Source organism: Anolis sagrei, chromosome 1 (assembly GCF_037176765.1).
Source record: "Anolis sagrei isolate rAnoSag1 chromosome 1, rAnoSag1.mat, whole genome shotgun sequence".
Taxonomy (NCBI): domain Eukaryota; kingdom Metazoa; phylum Chordata; class Lepidosauria; order Squamata; family Dactyloidae; genus Anolis; species Anolis sagrei.
The window spans coordinates 308,877,215-308,903,370 of record NC_090021.1 but is presented as its reverse complement, the minus strand read 5'-3'; the positions used below and the strand labels follow the sequence as shown (position 1 = coordinate 308,903,370).

The window sequence follows — 26,156 nt, the reverse complement described above, 5'->3', positions numbered from 1 at the left end:
GAGCATAAGTCTGTCCAGCCTTTGCTTCCTTGGTTTTCAGTCCAGATAATACAACAAATCTGATCAGATTGTGCCATCCTGTGGTTAGTCAGGGAGCAATTAATATTCCCTGATGCTGAGCAGCTATAGAGTTGAACAGGGGTGGGATGGGAGACCATTTGGTAAGAGGGGCATTTAGTATCTCTTCAGTAAGAGCAAGATTTGTTTAGCAGATAAGACAAGCAAGTTATTTCCCAACGTTTCAATTGCCTTTTTATGCATTGTTTAAATCAAGAAAATTTGATGAAAATTCCCAAATAGAAGGAACAGGATAGCTGCTTACCATATACATAATCAACCAATAACTTTTGTGAATGATGTTATGGAACAAAAGCTTGGATAACACAGAGAGCATCACCAGAAACATGCACTCCTTCTCTAATTCTCTAATAAGATTTAATATTAATTTAGAATGAGGCTTTTAAAATTGGCTGAATTGATCTTTTCAAGGCACCCACTACAGTACTGAATGGATCAAATGCAAAATTTGCTCCCAATTAAATATGGAGGGAGGAGTCATTATTTGTTTCCAGATTGAAAAATGGGGTTTTGGATAACTGAGTCATCTTTTTAGGTACTGTAACAGACACATGGGGACTATGTACAGTGCCCCGCTACCGAATTTGAATGTCCTAATGTGTTGTGGAGAAATTTCTGCCTATAAACATGTGTTTTGTGAAAAATAAGTTTCTATTTTTAGTTCAGAAAATGGTTTTCGGTTCTCATTTTCTGGATAGAAAACCCTGTTTCTTATACTGGAATTTTCCCCTAAGCAAAAAACAGGATTTCTCTACACGCATACATCTTGCAGACACACATGCTTTCTCCACAGAAAAAGTCCTTCAGAACCAACTTGAGTGGTTTGAATAAGGGGAAATAAATATTTTGAATGAATATTTATTTCCTCCCACATGGTGATGAAAACAGCAATAAAAACTATCATTTATTTCCCCAAAGCAAGTGTTAACTGTAATAAAGGAAAATAACTTCTTACATTAATGTGGGAGTCAGTTGATTTGAATGGAGTGTACCAAAATCTTGAAATCATTCACTTATTACCTGAAAATGCATCTACACTGTAGAACTAATACAGCTTGACACTACTTTAACTGTTATAGAATCATGGGAGTTGTACTTTGATGAGGCATGAGCAATCTTTGACATAGATGGCTAAACTACAAATACCAGGATTCCATAGCATTGAACCATGGCAATTAAAATGATGCCAAACTGTATTAATTCTGAAGTGTAAATGCACCCTGAGTGGTATGGTGATTATTCCAAAGTCTTGGAAAAATCTGGTTTGTTTTTCTGAATGCTAACGCAGAACTACTGACAACCTTCCCAGAAAGCTAGCTACGTCTAACTGCACTTTCCTATCTTTGTCCTTGCCTTTGCCCATCCATCCACCTGCCAACAACTCTCTTCTCACCTGTCGTGTCCCCTGCTTCTCTTGTACATTAAGCTCTTCTAACAGGAGGGGAAGAAAAAAATATTATAAAGGAATAATGATAATGATAGACTGCACCAGAAATACATATCACTTCTCCCTCCCTTTCTCTGTCTCCCCTCATTTTCCAGTCTCCCAGGAACTGCAGCATTAATCACTGGGGCAGCGGTGGAGAGATAAAGCACAATGGGAGTTTTGCTGTGCATTATGGTGTATGTAGGTGTATGCCTGGGTAAAAGGGGAGGGGGAAGCAGCATAATAATCTGTCATTTTATGTATTTATACTGCTGAAGTTGATCAGGACTGGTTCATCATTGTTACTGCAGATTAAAATCACCCACGTCCTTCTGCTCTCATCAGAGGTCACCTTTCAGAAAAGGGAATAAATACTGTGACAAGTTAAATTTCAACTTAAAAAGAAATCAAACGTGCCACAGGATTATGAGGCATGATATACAAATGCAAGGGCAAAAGAGCCAGACATGCAATTTCTTATGGTTCAGTATATGTAGCCAGCTCACAATAGATTGCTTGAATGAGCTTTCTTAACATGGAGTGGCTCTTTCCAAGGCTCTTTTACACTGTGCAGTGTGCATCTACACTGTATATTTAATGCAGTTTGGTATCACTTTAACTGTCAAGGCCCAATGCCATGGGAGTTGTTTGATGAAACAGTATTTGGCACAAACCTTGTAAAAACTTCAATGTGCATGAATTTGGCCCTTTAGCTGAAAAGGGTTTCCTCGTTATCATCTGTAATGGAGAAAATCCATGAAGTAATTTTGAAAAATATCTTGAATAATTGCCAGTGTGCTATCCTTTAATGGTACTCCCAAAATGGTAAGGTTAATCACTGAAATGAAAATGTAACGCCACACTGAAGTGTCTCTATTTCCTTAGGATCTGGATTTACAATTCTTCCAATTTTTACTATTTAAATCATTCTTTTTTAACCCTTTTGAATTCAGAAGTGTATAATTTTGCTGCTTGTTTAAGTTTGGTCTTGTTTGCTGTTTTGTTTTTATTCTTTGCAGGTGGTTTCATTATGGCTTTATTGACCATTCTCTTTACTGATTGCTATATGGTTTGTATTTCATATTTTAATGCATTGTAAACCTAGAAAGATCATCTTATTAGAAAACTAAAAGTGTCCTGATTTGATAGGAACATTAATCCTCTTTTCTTTCATTTCTCCAACCATTTTAAAAATTATCCAGTTTTTCTCTCTTCCTCCTACATTTCCTTTTTGTCCTAGCTTACTTCAGTTGCTGCAAAGAGGAGGAGCGGGAATTATCCCTGTCCCAGCAGGCTCCAGCTAAAGCTGCAAGCTCTCCTAGTTCGTGTGTTCTTTCTCATTAATGACTTCTACCATTTTGACCACATTCTGATGTTGCTTGGCCATGTGGGTCCACAGTTGTTATCTATGAAAAATGTAGGGTACATTATAGGTTTAATACTGATCTTCAAACAGATATGCAATTCTAGCTTTATACTTCAGCTGATGTTGCTTGGCCACATTGTTTTCATTTTTGAAATGTTGAAATGCAATCTGTTTAATGGCCCATTTTTAGCTACGGATCACCATTTTCAAGTTCCTTCTACTCCATCTTCCTATTTATCATGTCTACTCCTTTTTCTGCCCCCTCGTCCTGCAGAGTGGGACTGAAATCCAACACAGCACGTGGACATAAGATTTATTGACCTATGAAGTTTTCCTAACCAGCGTTAGATGGAGACATGTAGAGATCTGAAGCTGTACCAATATTAAAAGGGCATACAGCATTACATTACTGAAAAGAGGTATTACCCTAACAATTATGGAAAAATACTTTTGACTTATATACAACATAGTTTTTGAGACTATATATTGGATGGATGGACAGATGAACATACAGATATCTAGGACCATTAAAGCAGTTTAAATATTTAAATAGCTTGTATGTACATCCAGCAATAGTCCTGACCACTATAAGGACATCTTCCTTGAAATGGTGAACATAGGAAGGTTGTCCTATACTTACTCAACACTTCTGGACCAATGCCTCTTCACACACACTTTCTTTTTCTCCAACTATGCTCCTAACTGTATTTTAGTAACCTGCTTCTCTCAAGAAGGCCTAAGCCTTCTTGAGAGGCTTCTTTTTGAACTTGGAATAACCACATTGTCTTATAGAATCATGTCATAAGCATTTCTCTTTTGACTGAATCCACATAAATCTTTATTTCAAAGTTACTACTTTCCTTAGTAATGAACTATGTATGCAAGAGACTACATGCACTCAGCATACAATTTGGTGGCCCCAGTTGTCAATCAGTTCTTATCAAGCAACTCGTACCAAATCCAAAAGCTTAGAGTGACAGATGTAGTTCCCATTTTAGTGACAGCTCACAGACAAAGAAATTCTTTTCTCCTCCCTCCCCCTTTCTATTAGCTACACAGTACTGTTTTGCACCGAAGAAAACCCAAGGTGTTAATTAGATGGTTTCAAGAAATAGGACTGTCATAACAGCTGGGAAGTGTTTCTAATTTCTATATTCTCCTCTAAACATGAGCCAAGAAAAGCAAGGCATACATTCCCCACCTCTCAATGAGCAGTGTCAAAAACAAAATGAAAATATATCACACTGGAAGTCTTTTGGCAATGCCTGCAACTCCAAATCATTTCCCTACAGGGTATAAATAGCAAGCAAAAGAAGGCATGGCTTATAGAAAAAGAAGAAGCTAAACAAATCTGTATTTTGAAGCCAACGATTCTTCTGTGTTCGTTCCTAAGTAGCCTATTGGTTCTACAGTGTGTCTTGCATTGAATCAGTATCATTTTGAAAATACAACAATTCTGGGAATTAGGGATGTTAACACCTGTCGGTTCTGTTTTCATCATATCTCTGAGAGTCCCACCAGCATTTTAAGCCTGTCCAAGATTTTATATTGGGTTGAGGAACATTTTTTCCCATCTTTGGGAATTTGGGTATGAATTTTTCCTGACCTAGGTATCTTAAATGCATTTTCTTAACATGTGTGTTTTTAAAATTTCCACCCCATTTGAGCCATGGAGCCCCGCGTCACCCACAAGACGATGCAGGCCCACTTCTGGTGGGGCTCCATGGCTCAATTGGGGCGCAAATATCCTATGATGCTGCGCTGACAACTTGGGAGCCTTCCTGTGTACCATTAGGAACAATGGGTATAGCGCAGGGGGAAGCCACGTGGTGACACATCCTTACATGTGATGGGAATGCGTAGCTGCTGGTGAGGCAAGGTGTGGGGCTCTAGGGATTGCCCCGCTGCCCCATTGATTCACCATGGAGCCTAGCAAATTGGATGGGGAACCTCATCAATGTCAGGAGGTCTTTAATATGGCTGCACCCAGGTTTTAAGAAAAACACATGGAAGTCTGAATTGTGCTCCAGGATTAGGATCTTTCTCTATGTTGAAGGGGTGGTGAATAGCAGATCTAGGATTGGGTCCCAACAACTATTGCATGCTCCCTCTTGCCCATGCTGCATAGTTACATGAAACCAAAGGAGATGATATCCAGAGTTTTGAGATTCTGTGTCACCAGTATGCAGATGATCTTCAACTCTATCTTTCCTTTCCAGCTAACTCTGAAGAAACAGTCCTGATGCTAAACTAGTGTCAGCAGTCAGTTATGGCCTGGATGAGGGCAAATTGAAGCCTCTTCCAGACAATGAAGAGATGCTCGTGGACTCACATTTGAGCCTGGATAACCGGGTTTTAGCAGTGGCCAGGAGCATATTTGTAGAATTCTACCTGTCAGATCTGGCCATAGCGAAACTTGCCTTGATTCAATTCCAGTTGGATTAATATGCTTTATAGGTACTATCTTTAGAAAACTGTTCACAAATATCAACAGATAAAAAAATTGTTCCATTGAGACTGCTGAGACACAACTCCCTTGTTGAAAGATTCACTCATTAATTCATTTCTGGGCAGAATTTAGAGGGCTGGTTGTGACATTTAAAGGCCTGTACCATTGGATCCAGACTCTCTGAAAGATTATATTCCCTTATGCAAGCCTGAACATTTTAAAACCTTTGGTGGAAGACTTTTTCTTGGTTCCATCACAATCATAGGCATGTAAGGAACCTTATCCATGACTGCTCCCAGGATATGGAACTCCATCCCACAGGAAGGTTGGTTGCCCTCCCCTTCTCTTTTTTTCAGTAGGCAGAAACTTTATTTAGGCAGGTCTTTTGCTAATAACTCGTGTGATAAAAGGAGCTGTGCTTATACATATAATGTTGTAATTATTTTTATATGGTTTAATGTTGTGTTTTAAAATCACTTCTTTAATTGTTTTTATCTTTTGTAAAACAGTCATTTTAATTGCACCTTGATCTTAACTTAATTTAAACTTCCTTGTTTTCTTTGCAAGGAAAATACTGGGACATACATTAAATAAATAAGTAAATAAAATCATAAAATGCTTTTTCCTCTCCATGACCAGAAGTAAAATGGTATGTATGTTATCCCATACTCTTATTGATAAATTCCTATCAAAAATACAAATATTATTTCTATGTAGCAAGTAGAAGTAGTTTCTTATTCTTAATTATGTTATCTTAGTATATTTAATGATCATATCCACTATATCAACTGTATATCTTTTGTTTGGGGGGGGGGGGGGAGAGCTCTCCCAAATGATATCTACAAACTCTATATTCCAACAGTATAACATATTAAATAAGCATTATTCCAACAGAGTTACATATGGGTCCATTATTTTAAATCCTCAACCAAGCAACTACGCATCTATTTGTTCCAAATTGCTTTTCTCCTTGATGTTGTTAATTGATTTGTTGATGAAGTATTTCATTTATTTAATGACACTGTGCTGAATCAGATGTTGCTATTTATTGCCTATTGTTGCTTTGCTGCTGCTATTTTATTATTATTGATTCTTACTTCTGGCTTTTGAATGGCTTTCATGTGAGTTTTTTTCTTTGTAGTCATAAGATTTTAGTGTTGTCTTTTTGTTTGGTTTTGTTTGGTTTTATAGTTTTATGATGGAAACTACCAAGTGAGGGTCGAGTTATAAAATGTGGCCTAAGATATTTTAAATATAAAATATGTTCATTTAATTTTTGCAGTATACAGATTTTCTTTTCTTGAAGAGTTAGTCTTGTAGGTAGAGAAGCACTGATATACCTTCAGAAAATTTGCTCATTAAAAGCATTAGGGAAATTAATTTCTCCTTCCATTAATATTATTTACTTGTGTTTTTCAGTATCAGATCTTCAGGTGGAGAATATGTGGTTTACCTCATGTTATTGCACTCAATATTCTGGGGATATTAGATACTGGAGTCCAGGCATGGGCAAACTTTGGTAGGCTGTTAGGAAATGTGGGAGTTGAAGTCCAAAACACCCGGAGGGCTGAAGTTTGCCCATGCCTGCTGTAGTTTAACACTGCCTACATTCAACCTCATCTCATGGTAGCCAGAATCACCACATGTCAAGGCAAATCCAGTGACCCTCATTGGGGCATAGGCAAACTGTTGCCCCATGCCTTGCATAGCCTGACTCTTGAGAAAACTGATCCCGTGTGTGTGTGTGGGGGGGGGGGGAGCATTGACTGCGGGGGCTTCTCCCCATTGCTTCATAAACAGCACAGGAAGCTTCCCGTGTTTTTAGAAAAGCATGATCTTTTAGAGATCATAAACTTTTAGAGAAGATCCAAAAACCCATTTGAGTAGAATCTTCTCAAGTGGTATTCAACCATATGTAATTATGCAAGGCAATTGGCTTTTGTAGTTAGACTGAACAACTTACTATCTCTGATCTGTTAAGAACAGAGAATATACTAGTGCACAAAAAATACCAGTTCTTCAGAAGTGCTTTTCTGTGCCCAAAAATATATCTGAAAGTAAAGATAAAGGTTTCCCATTGACATTAAGTTTAGTTGTGTCAGACTCTGCGGTGGTGGTGCTCATCTCCATTTCTAAGCCGAAGGGCTGGCATTGTCCATAGATGGCTCCAAGATCCTATGGCTGGCAAGACTGCATGGAGCACTGTTACCTTCATGCTGGAGTGGTACCTAGTGATCTACGCACATTTGCATGTTTCAAACTACTAGGTTGGCAGAAGCTGGGGTAACAGCAGGAGCTCACCACTCTTCTTGGATTCAAACCACGGATCTTTCAGTCAGCAAGTTCAGAAGCTCAGCAGTTTAACCCGCTGCACTACTGGGGGCTCCTATAAATATATCCACTCTCCCATAAAACAACTTGTTTTATGTTGTCCACTCAAGAAACAAAATAAAGTAGACTTTGGTAAAAAAAATACCATATTTCGTTTACTCATGACCTTCATGTGTTCAGCATATACAGGTACACAACTTATCAGTCAGTTACAGATATGTTTGAGATAGTTTCTGTGCTATTTGGTCAAAACATCTCTCTTACAATAAAACAGCAGGCAAGCATTTGCAAGTCTGTCCCAAAGTCTTAAAAAGTCTGTGCTCTGATTGTCTCAGAGCAGATCATGTGGTCTGGAGCCCCTCCCACAACTTGTCAGGAAAAGCATAGAGCAAGGAAATAAAGCTGCATACCAGAACATACATACAATAAGTAAGCAAGAGCATTATAGATAAACAAATTACTAGAGGAGGCTCGAAAAAGGTGTTGTGGCGGTGGTATGCGCTGGTTCCACCCTAGACTTTTTTGAGTGATAAACCTTTTGTTTTGTTGTGTAAATGAAAAAAAGAAAAGAAAAAGAAAGCAGAAAAAACACATAAGAAAAAAATGTTAACAAGACATTAGCCCTCAGAGCCCTGCCAGAAGTTCCTGTGTATTGTTTGATTAGAGCTGGTGGGCTCCATGGATGACCTAGGGTTTAACTGGTGCATGCCGCCAGAAAAAGTCCTGTCTGATGAGGTAGATTGTCACATTCCCCACCTTTCCTGTAAATTACAGCAGGTGGCTGATTCTCTGAAATTGCTTTGTAGTTGCTTATTTGCAACCACAAAGCAAAGACTAATGTATTTCCCTGAGCAAAGTTTTAAAAACTTACTTCTAGTATCAAACCTTGAACCAAGCTAGAGTAGAAACACCACATAAACAATAAATCTGGGTTGTTGTAGGTTTTTCAGACTGTGTGGCCATGTCCTAGAAGCATTCTCTCTTGACATTTCACCTGCATCTATACCAGGCATCCAGAGATACAGGCAAAACATCAGGAGAGCATGCTTCTAGAACATGGCCATACAGCCCGAAAAACCTACAACAACCCAGTGATTCCAGCCATTAAAGCCTTCGATAAAACAATAAATCAATAAATCAACAGTTACATAAGTACTACTGATTCAATAAATCTACTCTAGTTGGGAATAAAAAAAGACTCAGGACAGATAGCCAATGGTTATGTAATTTTCTTCAGATAGTCTGCACTTCAGGGCTTTTCTTGTCATATATTTGTGTTTCTTTTATCCATGGCTTCTGAAAACAACACATATATGCAAATCCATTTCCTAGCAGGCATTTTCCCCCAAAGTAGCAAATTTTAGCAGACTGCTCAAAAATACTAGAGGATGGCCAAACTTGTAATTGCATTTGGAAATCAAACAGGCTTCAAAAAAATACCATACACTTCTTTAAAAAAAACCCTTTGCATTTCAAACAGTGATTACTCACAACTAACAGTTTTGAGACCAATTTGCAGAGCATAATTTATTTCCGTATTTACTCTTATAACACAGATTATCAAATGTTTTCAAATATACATCTATCTGACATCACTGATTATATAAATAATACCATCTGCATTTGTCCAGTGCCCATAATATACCCCCACATACTAATTCACAGTTAGAGCTTTGTGAGTATGTTGTGACAAAATGTGACAGATTTCACTGAAGAAATAAACTCCAAAAACACAACAAATGAATAGAGGGTAGGATTGAGTTGCAGCCAATAATACAAAGTATATGCTTAGGTTTTGTCATTACAAATGACACATCCTTGGGCCCCTGGAACCATCAGTGAAAGCAGCTCATGGAACTCATGTTACTTGTAGACTATTCTTATATCTTCCCAAGCATCCTTGCCACTCCAAAGATTTCCGACTTTTTGTTAGCCCCAAATGTCCAACAGTGCACAGTTGATTTTTGAGGCATTTTGGGGCTTCCCTCACCTCTCCAAATGACTCTCACTTCCTGCATTTGAAGACTAATATGTTATGTAAGAAACAGTAGAAGAAAATGCAAAAAATATAGATTGTAGTACTTAAACTCTAGTGGGCCACTAAGCAAGTGTCTGCCATTTAGTAGGGCTTGTACAAATGGAAAAAAATCCTTTGGATTGGACTTCACTTTTCTCATGCAATACCTTGGGTAAGTCAAAAGTAATCCTTTCCTGATCAACAGGCTTTCCAACCTGGTGCCCTCTCAGGACCTTATCCCTGGGGGAAGGGGGGGGTGTCATATTATTGTGGTGTTTAGTCCTGTAGTGTTAAAGGCACATAGTTCCATTTGTCATTCCTTATCACTTGCCTTCTCTCCATCTTCAGATTTATCATACCAGAGAGTGGAGTTCCTGCCCACTCTGTTTTTTTAAAGAATTTTTTTTGGGGGGGGGGGGAAGGAACTGGGGATACCGAGTGCTCCCCCTCCCCCATCCTGCTGCTCTGGAGGAGAAGAGAGGCACTGATTTATTGTGCTGATTGGAGAGAAACTTCTTGGAATTCAGATCTCTGAATGAGAAGGAGAGAGAGGGATCAAAAGGGAGGAAAGCAGGAGGCTCTTTTGAAGTGTTTCCCGTGCTGTGTTTTCAGCAACCCAATGGAATTCACCCATTACAATAGTGCCCTTGTATAGCTGGGAGGTGGGAGTGCAGGCTTTGCTAGGATGTCTTGCATCACAAAGCTTTTCTTTAGGCAAAGCTCATTGCTCCTTCTTTCCTTCTGTTTTTCAATTATGCCCCTAACTTCTCATACAAAAGCACTGCAATATGGGGAAGTTATTTGTGAAGCTTAAAGAACTCAGCCCTTACTGCCTTCCTGACCTGCATTTACATGGGGGGAAAGACTGGAAAAAGCAGTGTGAAGTAACAATTAAAGAGAAAGCACTCTGGGGATACTGGCTCTTCTCCTATCTCAGTATTCTTCATTGCAGAAGTCCAAGATTTAAAAATCTAGCAAAACCACAAAAAAAATCAAAAATATTTTGAAATGTTGGTGTGTTGAATGACTACATTAATTTTTATTTTTTAAAAAATATTTTAAAAAATACTATATCAGGCAGAAGCAGAATTTTGGGAGAGAAATGCCAACGCTTGGTAGGGGACCGCCCACAGGAATGCCCCTTACTCCCTGTCACTGAAGCAATTCAACCCAGGCAAATTTGACAGCTCATATCTCACCTGTTTTAGGGTCTTATCTCCAATTATATCCCAGTTCCTGAGTCCAGAAGATGATCTCTAACTGTCTTCTTCCCCTCTTTCTTTTTTATGACTGTTTCTGATGTTTCCCTAATGAATCCTGACAGAGCTGAGAGGAATTTCTCCTGTATTGTGGGAAGAGCTGTCATAAATTGTACCCTCAATGGATTAGAAATGTTTTAAACCAGGGGTTAGGGCATGGGATAAAGTCCCAAGTCTTCTGGATTATAAAACCTTTAACCCATAGATAGCACATTGTGTGGGAACTGTAGTTGAACATCTTGAGAGCACCAGGTTGTCTCTTTCTACATCAGTGGAGTGGCATCTTTCAACCCAACTATCTATCCTTTGCATTTGCATGATATAATTTAGTTGAAAAATGCCAGTACCAGAGGCATTCATGTGCCGGATTGTGTGGGTGGAAGCACTGTTTCTTAATTTGCCCAGACATTTTAAGATTAGCTGGTTCTATTTTTATTATTTTGCTGCTTTTCTTTGACTTGATGTCATGATTAGAGCCTTTATTGCTTTAATTATTGCTTTAATTATATTCCTATATTGCCCCCATATCCCTATGGATGAAACCTGGTTTTAAAATGTTGTAATAAATATATTATAAAAGTAATGGCTTTGATGAGGGGGGATGCCTATTTAATACTGCAGGGTTTTAGTTGGTGAAAGCAGAAAGATAGGGTTGTGGTGTGACATAACACCCTGAGATGATTATCAGAATCCAGCAGGAAGGATGATAGCAAAGGACAAATTTAGCTCCTACCCACATGTACTCTTCACCACTGGATTGTCAATTGGGATGCAAATCTTGGTAGATTTCGTTCTTGCAGCTTCAAACACATAATTATTCCATTTCCATCCTTACTGTGGGAGAAGCACCAATAGCAGCACAGTATCTGAAGACTATTTAGTCCAAAACCATGTTTTTTTTAACCAAAATAACATTTTCAGTTTAGACAACGCATTCTGCATAGAAACCAGAACAAAAAAGTTGCAGAAGATGCCGTTTTGTTTTTGTTTGTTTTTTTGCACAGAAAGATTCCTGTTAACATTTTCTGAAATTAAAATCTGATTTCTGCCATTTATGTGCAGGTGTTTTTTTTTTTTTTTTTTGCATAAAGAAAGTCCTGAACTAGGAAGATCTTTACCTCTTTATTATGCTTCTAATAAGGGATTTCTCATCCTTTAAAAACTAGTTTTTGAATATTTTCAAATATTCTTTCCACCCCATCTGGTAAACCTGCATCAATTTAACTTATTCATTTAGTTACTGCATACAGGACACCCATCAATATAATGTCCCTCTAGCAACCCATAGAATAAGGAAAGATGGATCAAGAATAAGCTACATCTACTTGATTTTATTATTCCCCACATAACATACTTATGGGAACAGATTTTGTTTATTAGATTGGTTGATGATGGCTTCACTACAGACCAAACCACAGTAGTAAACTGGTATATCAGCAAAAATGTCTGTGGCTAGAATGGCTTTCTGTCTGTCTGTGAGTGTGTGTGTAAAGGACATAACTTTTAAGAGAAGGACTACTAAGGGGAGAAAATACAATTTAATCTGACATGAATAGTCTTGTGTAGTAAGACCTGAAAGGTGAGCCAATCAAGCTCTTTCAAGCTTTTTTTCAAAGCACTTTTCTGTCAGCAGATGAAAATGTCACTGGAGACCCATAACAAGGAATGAGTAAATTAGAGGGCAATTTTGTTCTCCAAAAATTATTTTCTAAGACAGGGAAAGAGTACTTTGGCAATTGCAGAAGGAGACAAGTAGATCTTTCTTTACCTGACAGTTAGGGCTAATTAGAGTGACAAATCTTTGTGCGTTTCATAACAAGCCATTTCTGGAAGAGAAGTCCTCCTAGAACAATGTCTTCTGGAAATGTCTTGATCAAAACTCCTATGGCATGTAACCTAAACTAAGCGTATCCATCCAAAGGCACAACTCTGTTAGTCTGGAATATCAGTATGCAAAGTGATCTCATAGCACCTTGGAGACTAACTGAGAGAACAAAGTTGGTAACATAAGCTTTCAAAGACCTAGGACTTTATCCCATGGGGGGAGGAGAATGTCACATTATCATGGCATTTAGTCCTGTAGCATTGTAAAGCACATAGTTCTATTATTCATTTCTTATCACATGTTGACTGAATTTGCTGGTATAACCATTTTTTTTCATCCATATCCCATGAGCGACCCCCCCCCCTTTTTAAGGGTTTCTAACTTTGACATCAAAAAGGATTGAACTCTTGTGCTATCTCGAGATTTGTATATTCCGAGACCTCTAAGCCCCAAATCTCATGCAAAAGAAAATAATCTTACAAACAAGGAATAATATATAAAAAAAGTTTCATTGCAGGTATAGTCTTTACATGAGGTATTGTAACTACACATGTGGTTTCTTATAATGTAATAATAAAGATATAAATTTCTAGATAATGCAGAAAATAGGTATCCAGTCAGATTTAAAACCATAGCACCATAAATATTTTTGGGGGGATTGATCTCAAATTTTAAAAAGGATAGAAAAGGCAGAAAACTCTGCTATTTCAAAAGCTAATGAAGGCTTAAGATATCAAAGTAATGAAGTTACTTAAGATGTCAAACAAAGTTGTGATATCTTAAGTAGTGTTATTTCCTATTTTTATTTTTTTAATTACCTGGAATTATCAGAGCAGTCTAGATATCTGGATCAAGTCCAATTCAGACTGCTCCACTGTGCAGATATGTCAGCTGACCATCCTTTCTCTGCATTTATTAGTCATGGAAAAGGGGATGGGACATGCTTGTGTTGCTGCTGCTCCGAGCCAGATTCAGAATTCTGTTCAAGCTCCTGGCTGTTGTGTGTGTCTCTGCTGTGACCAGCAAGAAAGAAGGGGTAATTTTCCTTCCTTTTTCCTGGTCACGTGGGTGCCTCTGCTAATGTCAGAATGGGGCACCCACAAAGTCCAGGAGTTTGGTGTTTGGATGGGGCAGCAGCAATATCACAGAGGGTAAGATTCAGCAGGTTCAATGAGGTCTTGATCAACCTAGACCATGTGATGCAAACATGGAGCCCCAGCTGGTTTGGTCATGCATAGCTGGCTGTGTCTGGGACCAGTCTGTATCATTTATGCTTCAGACTGGCTGCAGATTTAGTGGCCAGTGTAGGCATTAGGCTTGTGAACAGATTCATTTTGGTAATTTGCCTTCGGCTTTTTCAAAAGCCCATAACAGCATGGGCTCCACCACATATTTTTTATCATCTACAAGAGAACAGTGGCTGTCAAAAACTGCCTGCTGTTGGTTTCTTTTGGTTACACACGGAGTGTGGGGTGGGAGGCAGCTGCCAGAAGGAAAAGCATCCCAGGAAGTGAATTTTCTTAAGCCCTGCCTTCTCTCTTGATTTGGAAGTAGAAAGGAAATTGAAGCACAAGGGGGGGGGGGGGGCATTCAAAGAAGCCAATTCTGCTTTTTGATGCCTCCAAATCAAAAGAGACAGGAGGGCTTTTTAAAGGAAGCCCAAGGTACCTCCAGGTCAATCCCTCTTTCCTCCCTGGGAGTGGGAAGCCCCCTTAAAATGCCTTGGAAAACTGCCTCCTGCAGAGAGAGAGCTGCGTGAGGCATTAAATCCAAGTCTCCTCTATAGACAGAAGGAAAAGGATCGCAGAAAGAGTGGTATCTTAATTCTTGGTCATAATGAAGGATATGTGGTCAAACAATGCCTAAAATGATGGGAAGAAAAGCCTGGGAAGTCCCCCCTGTTGCCACCAATGGGTTGGATAAAAAACAAATCTTTCAGCTCTCCGGATCAAAAACTGATTTCTGTCCTCCCCAATCTGGGACACTGAAACAGATAGCAGTTTATCCTGGCTGCACAAGCCTAGTAAACATGCCTCAGGTACCAATCAAATGTCCATATAGTTTCCGATATTCCTGGTTGTCGGGGGGGGGGGGGGTTGCCAGCTATTACTGATATGCTCCTTTAAGCCTGTTTACATACATTATTTTCTTCCTGTTGTGAGTGTAGTGGCCAGCATAGTGAGTGTCTGCAGTATGTCTGTCAGGTTGAACTTATAAAAGCAGTGCAAGAATCCTCCAGCAGATTTTAAGGCACAGTCCACAATGTTCAATAATTTATTTGGAGATGCTTTAAGGCCAGGCATGGGCAAACATCAGCCTTCCAGGTGTTTTGGACTTCAACCCGCATGATTTCTAACAGCCTACTGGTTGTTAGGAATTGTGGGAGTTGAAGTCTAAAACATCTGGAGGGTTGAAGTTTGCCAGTGACTCTTCTAGGCGATACAGGAGGCTTAAAGGAGAAAAGATGGGAATCTTTCTTCCACTTATATAATTTTGCATATATTCTAAATTATTCACTAAGTATGCTGCAATCTAATGGTGGTGGTGGCAGGAAACTCCAGTTCTGATCTGAGTTGCTTGATTTACAGTTTGACTCAACAAAGTTACAACTGATCTGATTCTATGTTGCATTTGTCCAGTTTCGTTTGACCATTTCTTGATTTTGGTGGACAATGTTATTTTTTTTAAAAATGGACTTTGCTTTTGGATTTAGGGCATTGCAGGCTTAGTGACATTGGCAAATCCTCTTTATGGATTGATTTGTAATAAATAGTTCAGCTCAATAATCAATACCTTTGCACTGCAGTGGTATTTAACTTGAGAAATAAATACATAAATAGTATAACAATGAGGATGAGGAAGAGGGGGGGGGAGGAATGTTGCCCAGGAAACCATTGTTATGATTGTTGTTACTTTTCTTCTTTAAGTATTTTTCAGAGTAGAAGCAGACTAAACAGGTAACTAAAACTGAGAAGTGCATCTGTTGTTTTATCAACCTCAGGCATGGCCAATTAGGCAAGATCTTTGGCTACTTAAGAAAGCTGGTCAAGCAAAGTTCAAAACCCACAGCTAAAGAAACAAGACTTCTGTTGAGATGTTGCCTAAGGAAAAATATCCCTCCCTCATTGGGATGCATTATGGCCCTAGTCAAGACCCAGCCTGCACCCCATGTCATTCTGGAGCTAAAAGTAAAAGTGTTTAAGTGTCTAAGTGCATGGCAGTCAAATGCCTCGGTGTTCAATGCATAGCATTGAGGCAAAGTGGAATTCCCAATGAGGGTATTGTTAATACAGGCGAATCTTGTGTGTCGGGGCTGAGGTCTGTGAGAGTAATTTAAGGCAACACATGCCATTTCTGAAAACACCAGAGCTCAAATGCAGAACAAACTCATGTGTGAAGAGGTCAAAGCAGCATTTTTTCTCAGGGTCAGCAAGCAGCTCTATTAGTCATTCTGATACAGGCGTGTTTCATTAAATAGTGTACACATAAGTCATGAAATCCCAGGTAGATAAAACAATTTTTGTTACACTAATCTCTCTTGGCATAACCATGCACAGGCTTTCTAATTTAGAAGACCACAACAGTTATCAGCAAAGAATGGTCCCTCACACTGTAGTTACAAATAGATTATGGTTGTATATCATCGGAAGTTTTTTTTTTAATACAATCCACTTAAGCTAAACCTGATCACAGAACTGTTAGCCTGTCAGAAGCATGAAGAGATCCATTTAATGATTCAATGAAACAAGGAATTATCAGGTATTTATTGACATTCTTAATTGTCTCCAAAGAATCAGCTAGGTATTATTTCAACCAAAGGAGCCTAAATTACCATTTCATTTAAAATATTAAATATATTAAGAAGAAGAAGAAACCAAAAAACAATCTCTCATTAGGTGCAAGCTAAGGCAGCCCAAAGCCTTGTTTAACATTCTCATGTGCTCTGTTTACATATCTTAGGTGGAAGAATTATTTCATATTTATATGTTGCCCTGTTTCTACATATGTTGCAATCTCTTGATGGGAAAGTTATGACATATGAAGGGGTTATGGAGGAAATTCATGATTGTTATGTCTCCATAAACCCTCCCTATCCTAACCTCCTTGTGCCAAATAGAGAAGAATCAATGGGATTCCCATGAATCCTTATAAATAGTTATTGGCCAAGGGAAAGGGTCTATATATACTTGGCTGAAGCATGCACTCATTGGCAGTGGAAGAGGTGCATAGCAAAGTTCAATTTGGATTATCCTGATCTGAAAAAGGTTCACATTATTTCTCCATCTTCACAAAGCAGATGAACAGCTGAATTCCCCTCCTGTAGTGTCCAGGACTTCTCATCAGATTTTTTTATACTCAAGATACATATTACTGATCATTGATAAACATTTTTCCCAAATATTATCTCCATCTTTAGTTTGTGTGTATGTATGCACACATGTAGGAGTGGTTGGTCTGTCAAAAGGATAATGAAAGTCACCTCTCCAACATCACCAACATATATTAACCTCCAGAGTCCTGGCATAAAATCCCAAATTGGAACTCAAATCCACTTAGCACTAGAATGCCAAGAGAAATAAAGATGGAGATATCCTCTGTAAATTTTAAAAATGGAGCACGACATAGATCTCAGAGATTGGCCCTCCCTGGGTGCTAGCAGCTCCCCAAGTATGCTTCTTTATGATGCTGAACCTACACACAATACAGGTTGTGCAGATAGAGCTGAACAACTCTACTGGTTTTTTAAATTTTCATCTCAAAAGCATTGCATAGATTAGTATAAAATTGATAAAAGTAGAAGGAGCACAAGTGGCTAAATATCTTTTGACCAAAAACAGGCAACAGAGGGTGAATGAATGGAAGAAAGAATTATTGTGCTCTATGACAGCAATAAACTGACCTGCTCTTGACAAACAGAGAATTGTAATGGAAGTGCATATTGACTTTTATCTTTCTTTCAGTGGGAAAGAGTGAAGTATTAAGAGTTATTGCTTTAATATAAGTCAAGATGAGACCATTCATTATAGCGTGGATGCACCCAGGAAATCATTGCTCTAATCATGTTTTTAGAGACCAGTCTACACTTTATTAAATCATCCCGATGCTTTTTAAAGAACATAATGACTGTCTTAGGTTTAGCAAGTCCCCATGTAGAGGATGCTAAAACCTCCAAGAAAACATCTGGATGGGGCTCTTTCACTAAATGGAATAAACTTGGTTGGGTGGTACTGATATAATTGGAAGGAGCTTAATAAAATTTTACAGAGTTTGATTAAATTATGAACTAAGAGCAGAATCCAGCCTATGATTTTATTTTTCATGACCATGTAGAATATCCAAATAAGGAAAGACATTCCAAATCTTTCACAGTGATTCACAACCCAAATTAGATGTGGATGACTCTGCCTGAAGACTTTATAAAATGCAGACTCATTTGAAGTTAGCAGTAATTTAGGGATAATAATAACAATAATTTGAGCTGATTCACAGCCACCTAGGTTTTCATTACGCAAAAGAGCTATAGGTATGGCAAGCAGAGTGGCGTAGACACTCATGATGACAATCTCCATAAACTGCATCCCAGAGGGAAATAGGTTGCACCACTTCTGTAAGTGTCATTGTATATTATGGACACAAATAGGGAGAGTCTGGTTCCCATGTGAACAGGTGAGTGAATCTTCTGTAGCTTTTAGGCTGAACTTTAGAAAGAGCTATTGAAGGTACTAAATCTATTTTGTGAAGCACATTATTTATTTATTATTTAGCATATTGGATACGTTTCTTAAAGTACTTCTAAAGTTCAGACTAAACCCTAAGCAGATTTATTGCCCTAATAGCATCTGTTCTGTTTATGGCATTGAGACTGATAAGTGCCTCTGGGAATTAGACAGCAGGAATGTGTCCCTATAGATTCTGCAGCATTTCTCAGAGGCATTGAATACCATCAACTATGGTTAGATACGCCACTCTGTGGTGGTTCCAGTCCTCCCTGCAGGAATGTTTTGAAAAAATGTTTCTGGAGAATGTTTACCTATCCCCTGCTACTATTTTCTTTCACTTAGTTTAATTGCCTATTTACTTCTATTCAGAATTCAAAATGCTTGTTCTAAGATATAAAAATGGATTTGGATTTGGGAGCAGGTTCCTAAAATTCTTTCTATAATTCAGCTCAAGATTAGAAATGTTCCACAAAGACCCTTTACTTTGTACTTCCAAGAATTCATAAGGTGACAAAATATGGGAAACCCTGTTCTGTGGTGCTCATTCCCCACCCCCACCCCTGCTGTCACCTCTGGAACCTCTTGTTCCTGAAGACTGGGGGTATTTCCCAAAATGTGTTCATCACTTTTGATGTCTCCTTTAAATTTCAAATTCAGCACTCCATTCACATCAAAGCCATTAGCCTCTACTGGTGGCGTCTAAACACTCTGCATTTAAGAGGACATCTATTTTTTTTTCATTAATGACTGGAATGGAACAAGGAATACGAGACTGGTTATGATTCCACTATAAGACGAAGCGGATTTTTAGTGTAGTCTGTAATTGTTGTATAGTTTATATGTTGTTGTAATTGGCCTCTTTGTAAATTGTCTTTTATATGTATTGTACACCGCCATGAGTCGCCCTAATGGGCTGAGAATGGCGGTTAATAAATGCATCAAATAAATAAATAAATAAATTAAAACCAAGCTTTAGAGCTTTCCTAGATATGGTGGATGAAGGGAGTCACACTGCTTGCTTCATTGTTTTAGGAGTTTAATGTATACTGCACTGGAAAAGCAAGATATAGCAATTTAAAATAAGTAATTACTCAACCATTATTATTTAAAAGACACACTGAAAATCTGTGTAGCCTCTTACAGGCTTAATGAGGCTATAGTAAGAACATAAATGCATGCTTGCTTGACAATAAGGGCCATTACGCATTACAAAAGCATCTGATTGAATGATCCTTGAATTTTGAAGCAACTGTCTGACAATTCCCACTTTAATGTTAGTTTGTCTAAAGCTTGGTTCAAGAACAACTCACCTTGAACACTGCAATTCTCTCTGACAAAATCTTAAACAATAATCAAGAAACACACTTGAAAAGCAATAATCAGCATTGCCATTACTGGCCTTTTTAGGATATACAATCCTGGTCCTTCACTCTTTTTCAAATTACACACTTCAACTCCAGTTGTCCACCATACATATAAACATAAAGTGGAGTCCTCAGAGATATCCCAAAATACTGTCCCTGCTATTTCATACCCACAACAAGAAGAAAACATATCAAATCTAAAACAGGTCAAATTCTCGACTGGATTTTATGGCTGTTTGAAACTTTAAAAACCACAAATATTGCAAAGAATAAAGAAAATAAAATCAGGGTATGTACAAATCAAATGACTCACCTGAATGGTGGGTGTGGAACGGTTTTTTCGAGTTGTGGTAGTGGCCATAGTAGTGGTGGTCTCCATGACAGTGGTAGACATCTCTGGTGGCATGGATGTTGTAGGCGCTGTTCCCAAGATGGACGGCACTTCTCCAACGAGCCGGACGCTTCCATTGATCTTGATGTTGGGGTTGTTCTCTGCTGCCATGTTCAGTACTTTTAGACCGTTATAATAGAGACCGGAGAGCTGGCCTTGGAAGAGACGCCCTCTGTCTTTTCCTCCAATGGCTATTTGCGCCTGGGTGTTGAAGATCGTTAACTGTCGTCCTAAGTGAAGGGGGTGAACAACATTATTGCCAGGAATAATTCTGCTTTTTCAAATCCCTTTTATGTTGAGTCCTGGTTGAAATGGACTGAAGATCAGAACAAGTTTCCTGATGACAGTGGTGGTGGCAATTGTGGTGGTTGAATGGTAGGAATGCAGTACTATAAATAACTGTTTTGATGTGTTACACACATGATAAGCCTGAGCAACAAAACAATGGATCCAGATCTTCTTGATAAACAGAATTGCATTCAAGAGATTTTTTGCCCAAAATCTTATTTCACTCCAAATTTTTCCATCCAACTCACTACTTGTCTGAAAATAGGTGCTGCATTAATTTGGAACTTGAGAAAGAATTTATCCAAATATCAAAACCTCCCTAGATTTTAGTTACTCCAGAATGTAAAGAAAAAATCCCACAAAACAAAAACCTGGATCCTTGAATGGACAGAGCAGAAATTAAGTCCTGTCCTATGATTTGGCAAAGGATGAAAAACACAGATATGTGTCAAGAGATGAACATATGTATGACTCCTTAAAACCTATAATAGCTACACTTAAGGATGAAAAAATCAGAATCTAGTTATAATAAATATTTGAAATCAACACTATTATTGGATGATCTCTGCTGTGGAAAAGAAAAATTCATAATGAATTATTGCACACAAGTAAATCTACAGTGCTCATTTTTGTCCACAAAACACAACTGTGTCTTGGATATATGACTTCAGACATCAGGTGGGATATTACACCATTCAAAAAGGTTCCACCACATAAACAATTGAAAAGGAGGGAATGTTCTAGTAGACCCCTGCCTGTTATCCCCTACACCCACCTCAATGTGAAGTGTCCATTCTCAGATTCAGGTTTGCCAACAGATGATGCACCCAGCCTTGGCCAATAACAAGTTGTCCACCTTGAAGGCCATTTTAAGATGGGGTCTGAGGATATTAAACCAGATCCCCACTAAAGACCCAATGTAAATCTCACTGTTACACAGAATTTCTTCTAAACCTGTTCTCTTTCTTTAGGACAAGGAGGGGGCAAAGGTTAAGAGGAGCATGTACCTGCCATCAGGTCTTAGAGGGTCATACCCTTTATAACTTCACCCTCCCCTCAAATTTGAGGAGGTATTTTTTTTTTGCTTACTGCCTGTGCCTTCTACAGAGGATGGATTAATTATTTTGCCATGTTTTTGTTCCCTTCTTCTGTTCCCAGGAAAAGTTCTTGATCAAAACAAGAAATGACTGGAAGTCACTTCTGCTAATGAAAAAATATACCTTATCATGAAGGGGGGGGGGGGGCTATGGTGAAAGTGACAATATTATGAGGGGGGTTAGCGCCTTTCCAGATCACAACTGCAGATTTAGAGGCTGAATGTATCTAATAGATTTCACTCTCCCCACTTCTCATGTAGTGTGAGAAAATGGGGTATATTTTTAGGGAAGCGGATTTCGTCCATGACTGCCTGCTTTTGATACCTACCTTCCCATGAGCTACTGAAAGGAATATGGTCAAATTAACTGAGTTCCTTGAGATCAAAATGTTGTTTCCTGACTCTTGTTCAATGAAAGCAGGAAGACTGCATGGGCCCCACAAATTTGTATTAGTTCTTTTTCCAAAATACAATAAAAGATGAGCTCACACCATTAGTTTAAAGGGTAATGCCCACTTCTCTCTTGTCCCTCAACCATCATCAACAGGACACTGTCAAGATGAGGAAATATGTACCACATTTTTATATATTAAATTAATTATATGACAGCTACAATTTTCACACAATAAACCCCAGTAATGTGAACTCACCCTAGCCTTATTTTATATCATTTGCCTAAGTTTGAGCTCTCAAAGTATGCTAAATGCAAATGGATATCGAACATGGAATTACACTGGCTATGTTTTTGAAAGCAAAGCAGATTGCACCAATTTTGGTTCATTCAACCTAGCTCTTCTCACAGCTTCTCACACCTGCCCACCTCCCTGCCCTTCATCCCTGCACACTCACCACTTTCTTTCATTACTCTACTCTTATCAATGCCAAACGCCATCATATAGCAAGCCAGAGCCTAGACCCCACTCTCCATTCCCTCATAGCCAGTGGTCAAAGCAGTTCAGAATAGGAGGGGGAGCTCACCAATTTTTGTCGTCGTGGCAGGTCTCGAAGTCAAGTGGTGATGCGGTGTTGCATCATCTAATGGTGACAGGATGGATCATGGGGAAGAGAATGGGGACAAGAGAAGAAATGTATCTGAAAGGAGTTCCTATTCCCCAAGGAGGACCCTAGCTAACCAAGTAAAATTGGATGTGTATGTGAAATGCCTAGAGTATGAGACAGCATGAAGTGCACATCCCTCAGTGCACACCACTGCCATTGCAAAAAAAATTTCTAGACTTTAGCAAGATGGTTTTGTGTAACAGATGCAAAAGTAACAACTTAAAAATGAAAGGGTTGAGGTAGTGTTCTCTCAGAAAACAACAAAACCTTAATTTTGTGAACTCCTCTCCTGTTCCTTCTTTGGGCTGATCCTAGCCATTTCTTTCCTCATGATGTGAATTTCTTACACATTGTTACAACAATGGCACATTGCTGCTATCTATATGTGGGAGAATAGCAGTTTTGGCAAGGCTTAATGGTTTTATATAAAAATAATTGCACTCGTTGTAATCTTTCTTTTCATCCATTATTAGATAGTAGATGATTATAATAACAGACTTCTATTCACAGCAATTATTTTTCAAATAATGACATGATAGCCATAGTTATCACATGATGGGCTCTCATTAAAATGGGCCATAAAATCCCATTTACAAATTCCTTCTTCTGGAAGTGCAATTCCCACAGTTAAAACATTTTTTTTACATCCATACCACTCCGTACCATGGGGTGGCATTAGCAAGGGGAGTAAAACTGGAGGCAAACATTTTGACATATCATGCTCTGCCATTACTTTTGGAAGAAGATTGTCCCTATTAGTATTTTTTGGCCTTTGCCCAGAATAGCTATGCAGTCCATGTAAGGAGATGCATTTCAGACAAACTGTCAAGGACTGGAAAAGACAAACGTTCTGTGTATGTTTGTGAGGGCATGGGAGGAATTCCCCTAGTAAGAAAAGCTAATCAGAGTCTTTGAAAGCCAAATTTGGACAGCTGAAGGAAGCTTAACCAGCCTTTATAGTATATATTGACAGGTATTTCTTTTCCCTCAGGCCTTTTGATCTGGGTAAGGAAAGCTGACAAAACTGGAGACAGTGACCTTACCTATGCTTCTCTTCCACTCTTTCTTGAGGTCATATCAATCCTTTCCTTTGTAGTTCAAAGACTAAATATCCAGATAGCCAAAGAGGTAACTCCAGGGCTTTCATTTTGTTATTTTTCTTGGACTAAAAAGTGGCTGATTCTGTCACCTCAACCAATGTTATGATCTCCTTTCTTCATTTCTGGAAATTAGACTTTACCTAGATTTTCCCTCACTTTTCTGCTCATGGCAGAGGAATGCTAGCTTGAGTCTCAACTCCAGCTGAGCACGTCTATGTGAAATGCAGAAGAGGAGTTGTATTCCATTAATTACAGACTCCCCATTCCTTTAGAGGTCTGAGAAGACAGGAGGAAATCTTGTACCCAAACTGGAGATTACTACAAGATGGACAAGTTATAGCGGTTATATATGTATGTCAATTCTATTTATAGCAGTGATAGATTTTAAAGAAGAAAAACTGTACTTGATGAATTTTCCTTTCAGAATTCTTGACCCAAATGGAGTGTGGCTGCTCTGAATAATCAGAAATGGCTTGTTTCTAGAAAGTATGGTGTGGACCAAGAACCTAATTTGCCCTAGATAAATTTGGTTTGAAAAGCTAGGGAGGAGACCGAGCAAATAGTATCAAAGATAGATCAGAATGTGTTTCATGAAGAATTTCTGCTCTTCCCAGTTAGTTGGTAGGAAATCCTTAAGAGTGTAAGCTTATGAGGAATTGAATGAAAGCAGAACTTGATAAAGTTATGTTTTGCCTGTAAGTCAACCTAGTGAGACTTTGGCCTATTTAGGGATTCCAGGATGGGTAGCATAAAAATAATTCACAAGTTTCAATAGAAAGCCTATTTTATTTTATTATTTGACTTTATGTGATCATGACATGTGTATCACTACTTCTAATATGCTAGCCACACTCCTCCCAGGAAGGTGACTCAGTTCACAGAAAACTGACCAAGGTCCTTGTGTTTTCCTTTTGAGACATGTGTTCTTTCAGTGCAAGGGCTGAAGACAAGGCCAGTAACACATTGCACCGCTCCAGTTTAGAACACAGCACTAGCTTTGAATATATGTTTGCTAAAAGGACAATGACATCTCTCTAGGGAGACCTGTTTTTAAGAGAAAATTCCTACATGAAGGATCTCTGCTTGAATGACCACGTGGAAAACAATGGGCAAAAAGAAAGAAAAATGTGGAGAGAAAACATGCATAGCTGAAATATGTCATGTCAGACCTCTTGCTTTTGCTGTTGGCTAACTCTACACAACTTGTTCTTATGGGCTAAATTATCATATTATTGTTTATTTATATCCTGCTTCTATCTCTTGATTGATATGCAAAGTGACTCGCGGCGTTAAAAAAAGGAACACAACTTAAAAATAAGGCAATTCAACTTTCTTTTTTCCAAGATATTCTCAATTTTCAACAATCCCTCCTTTATTATCTCACTGTGCTGTGGCCATATGCATTTGAATGATATAGCTTGTGAGTCCCTTATTATGGATTATAACAGTTAAACCAATAAACAAAGAGGCCAGCATTGCTTGGAGATATTCTATCAGGTTTACTATTCAGTTTACATCTGTACACATTTGATTTAGTTTAAGATCCATCCCTAAATATCTATATTATCTTGTTTTCCTATTGATAAAATGTCAGGGGAAATCTTTAAAAATAACAACAAAAACCCACCACCCTGTACATCAGAATAGCCACTGCAATAGAGAATGCATTAATCTGGTTCATAATGCTCTGATGGATTTGGACATGAGCCTAGAGCAAACCTGTATTCTGGATAAGCAGCTTTTCATATCTAAAACTGCTAAACAGAGAATTCTGGAACCAGAAACTGATAGATGGTAATAGTTTATGGATTTTGATTTCAGGGCAGCTACAGATGCAGGGTCCAAGCTATTTCCTAAAACTTCACACACACACATGCACACACACATACACAGACAGAATTTTGAATTATTTCATGATTTACCCTGTTCTTTTAGGCTGAGGAAGAAAAAAAAAACAAGCCAAAGATTGATACCAAGAACATGTATATTTCCACTCCCATACAGCAAAGCAGGACATTTATATTAGGGGTTAGGCACTGCTGGTATTAGGAAATTCATCAAGAGCCTGCCTAAGGCTGGACACTCTCATGGTTTTTTTTCTTCAAATTTCATTGTTATTGCTTTATCTGGGCCAACCCACAAAACAGAGGTCAACAGCAGCTGAACCAGATCCTTGCACCAATTATGCCCTGCATCAGGCTTGTTGGCAGACATGTAAAGTCACAGGTGACCCATGCAGTGGCCCAAGGTTGTCTTTCCAAATGGAGTCACTAGTGATGATTTTCTGTTCTCAGAGCCATTCATATCACACTATTAGTTCTATGATTTTGTGTAAACTGCAATTGCCTATAGAATCCTGGGATTTTTAGTTTGGTAAGGCTATAGAG

At 38.5% G+C, this 26,156-nt stretch overlaps 1 protein-coding gene across 50 annotated transcripts in view; it reads right to left on the bottom strand.

Annotated features, from left to right (window-relative positions):
* Positions 1-26,156, bottom strand: part of NRXN3 (neurexin 3) — a 1,474,105-nt gene that overhangs the window by 149,942 nt on the left and 1,298,007 nt on the right. For 32 of the 50 annotated variants that reach the window (XM_060757672.2, XM_067462933.1, XM_067462945.1 and 29 more), the window contains one exon: positions 20,149-20,456. In XM_060757672.2, the coding sequence (XP_060613655.2) occupies positions 20,149-20,456 (308 nt within the window). Of the gene's footprint in view, positions 1-20,148; positions 20,457-22,588; positions 22,646-26,156 lie in introns of all 50 variants that reach the window. The other 18 variants (XM_067462930.1, XM_067462932.1, XM_067462927.1 and 15 more) reach the window with 1 other exon arrangement.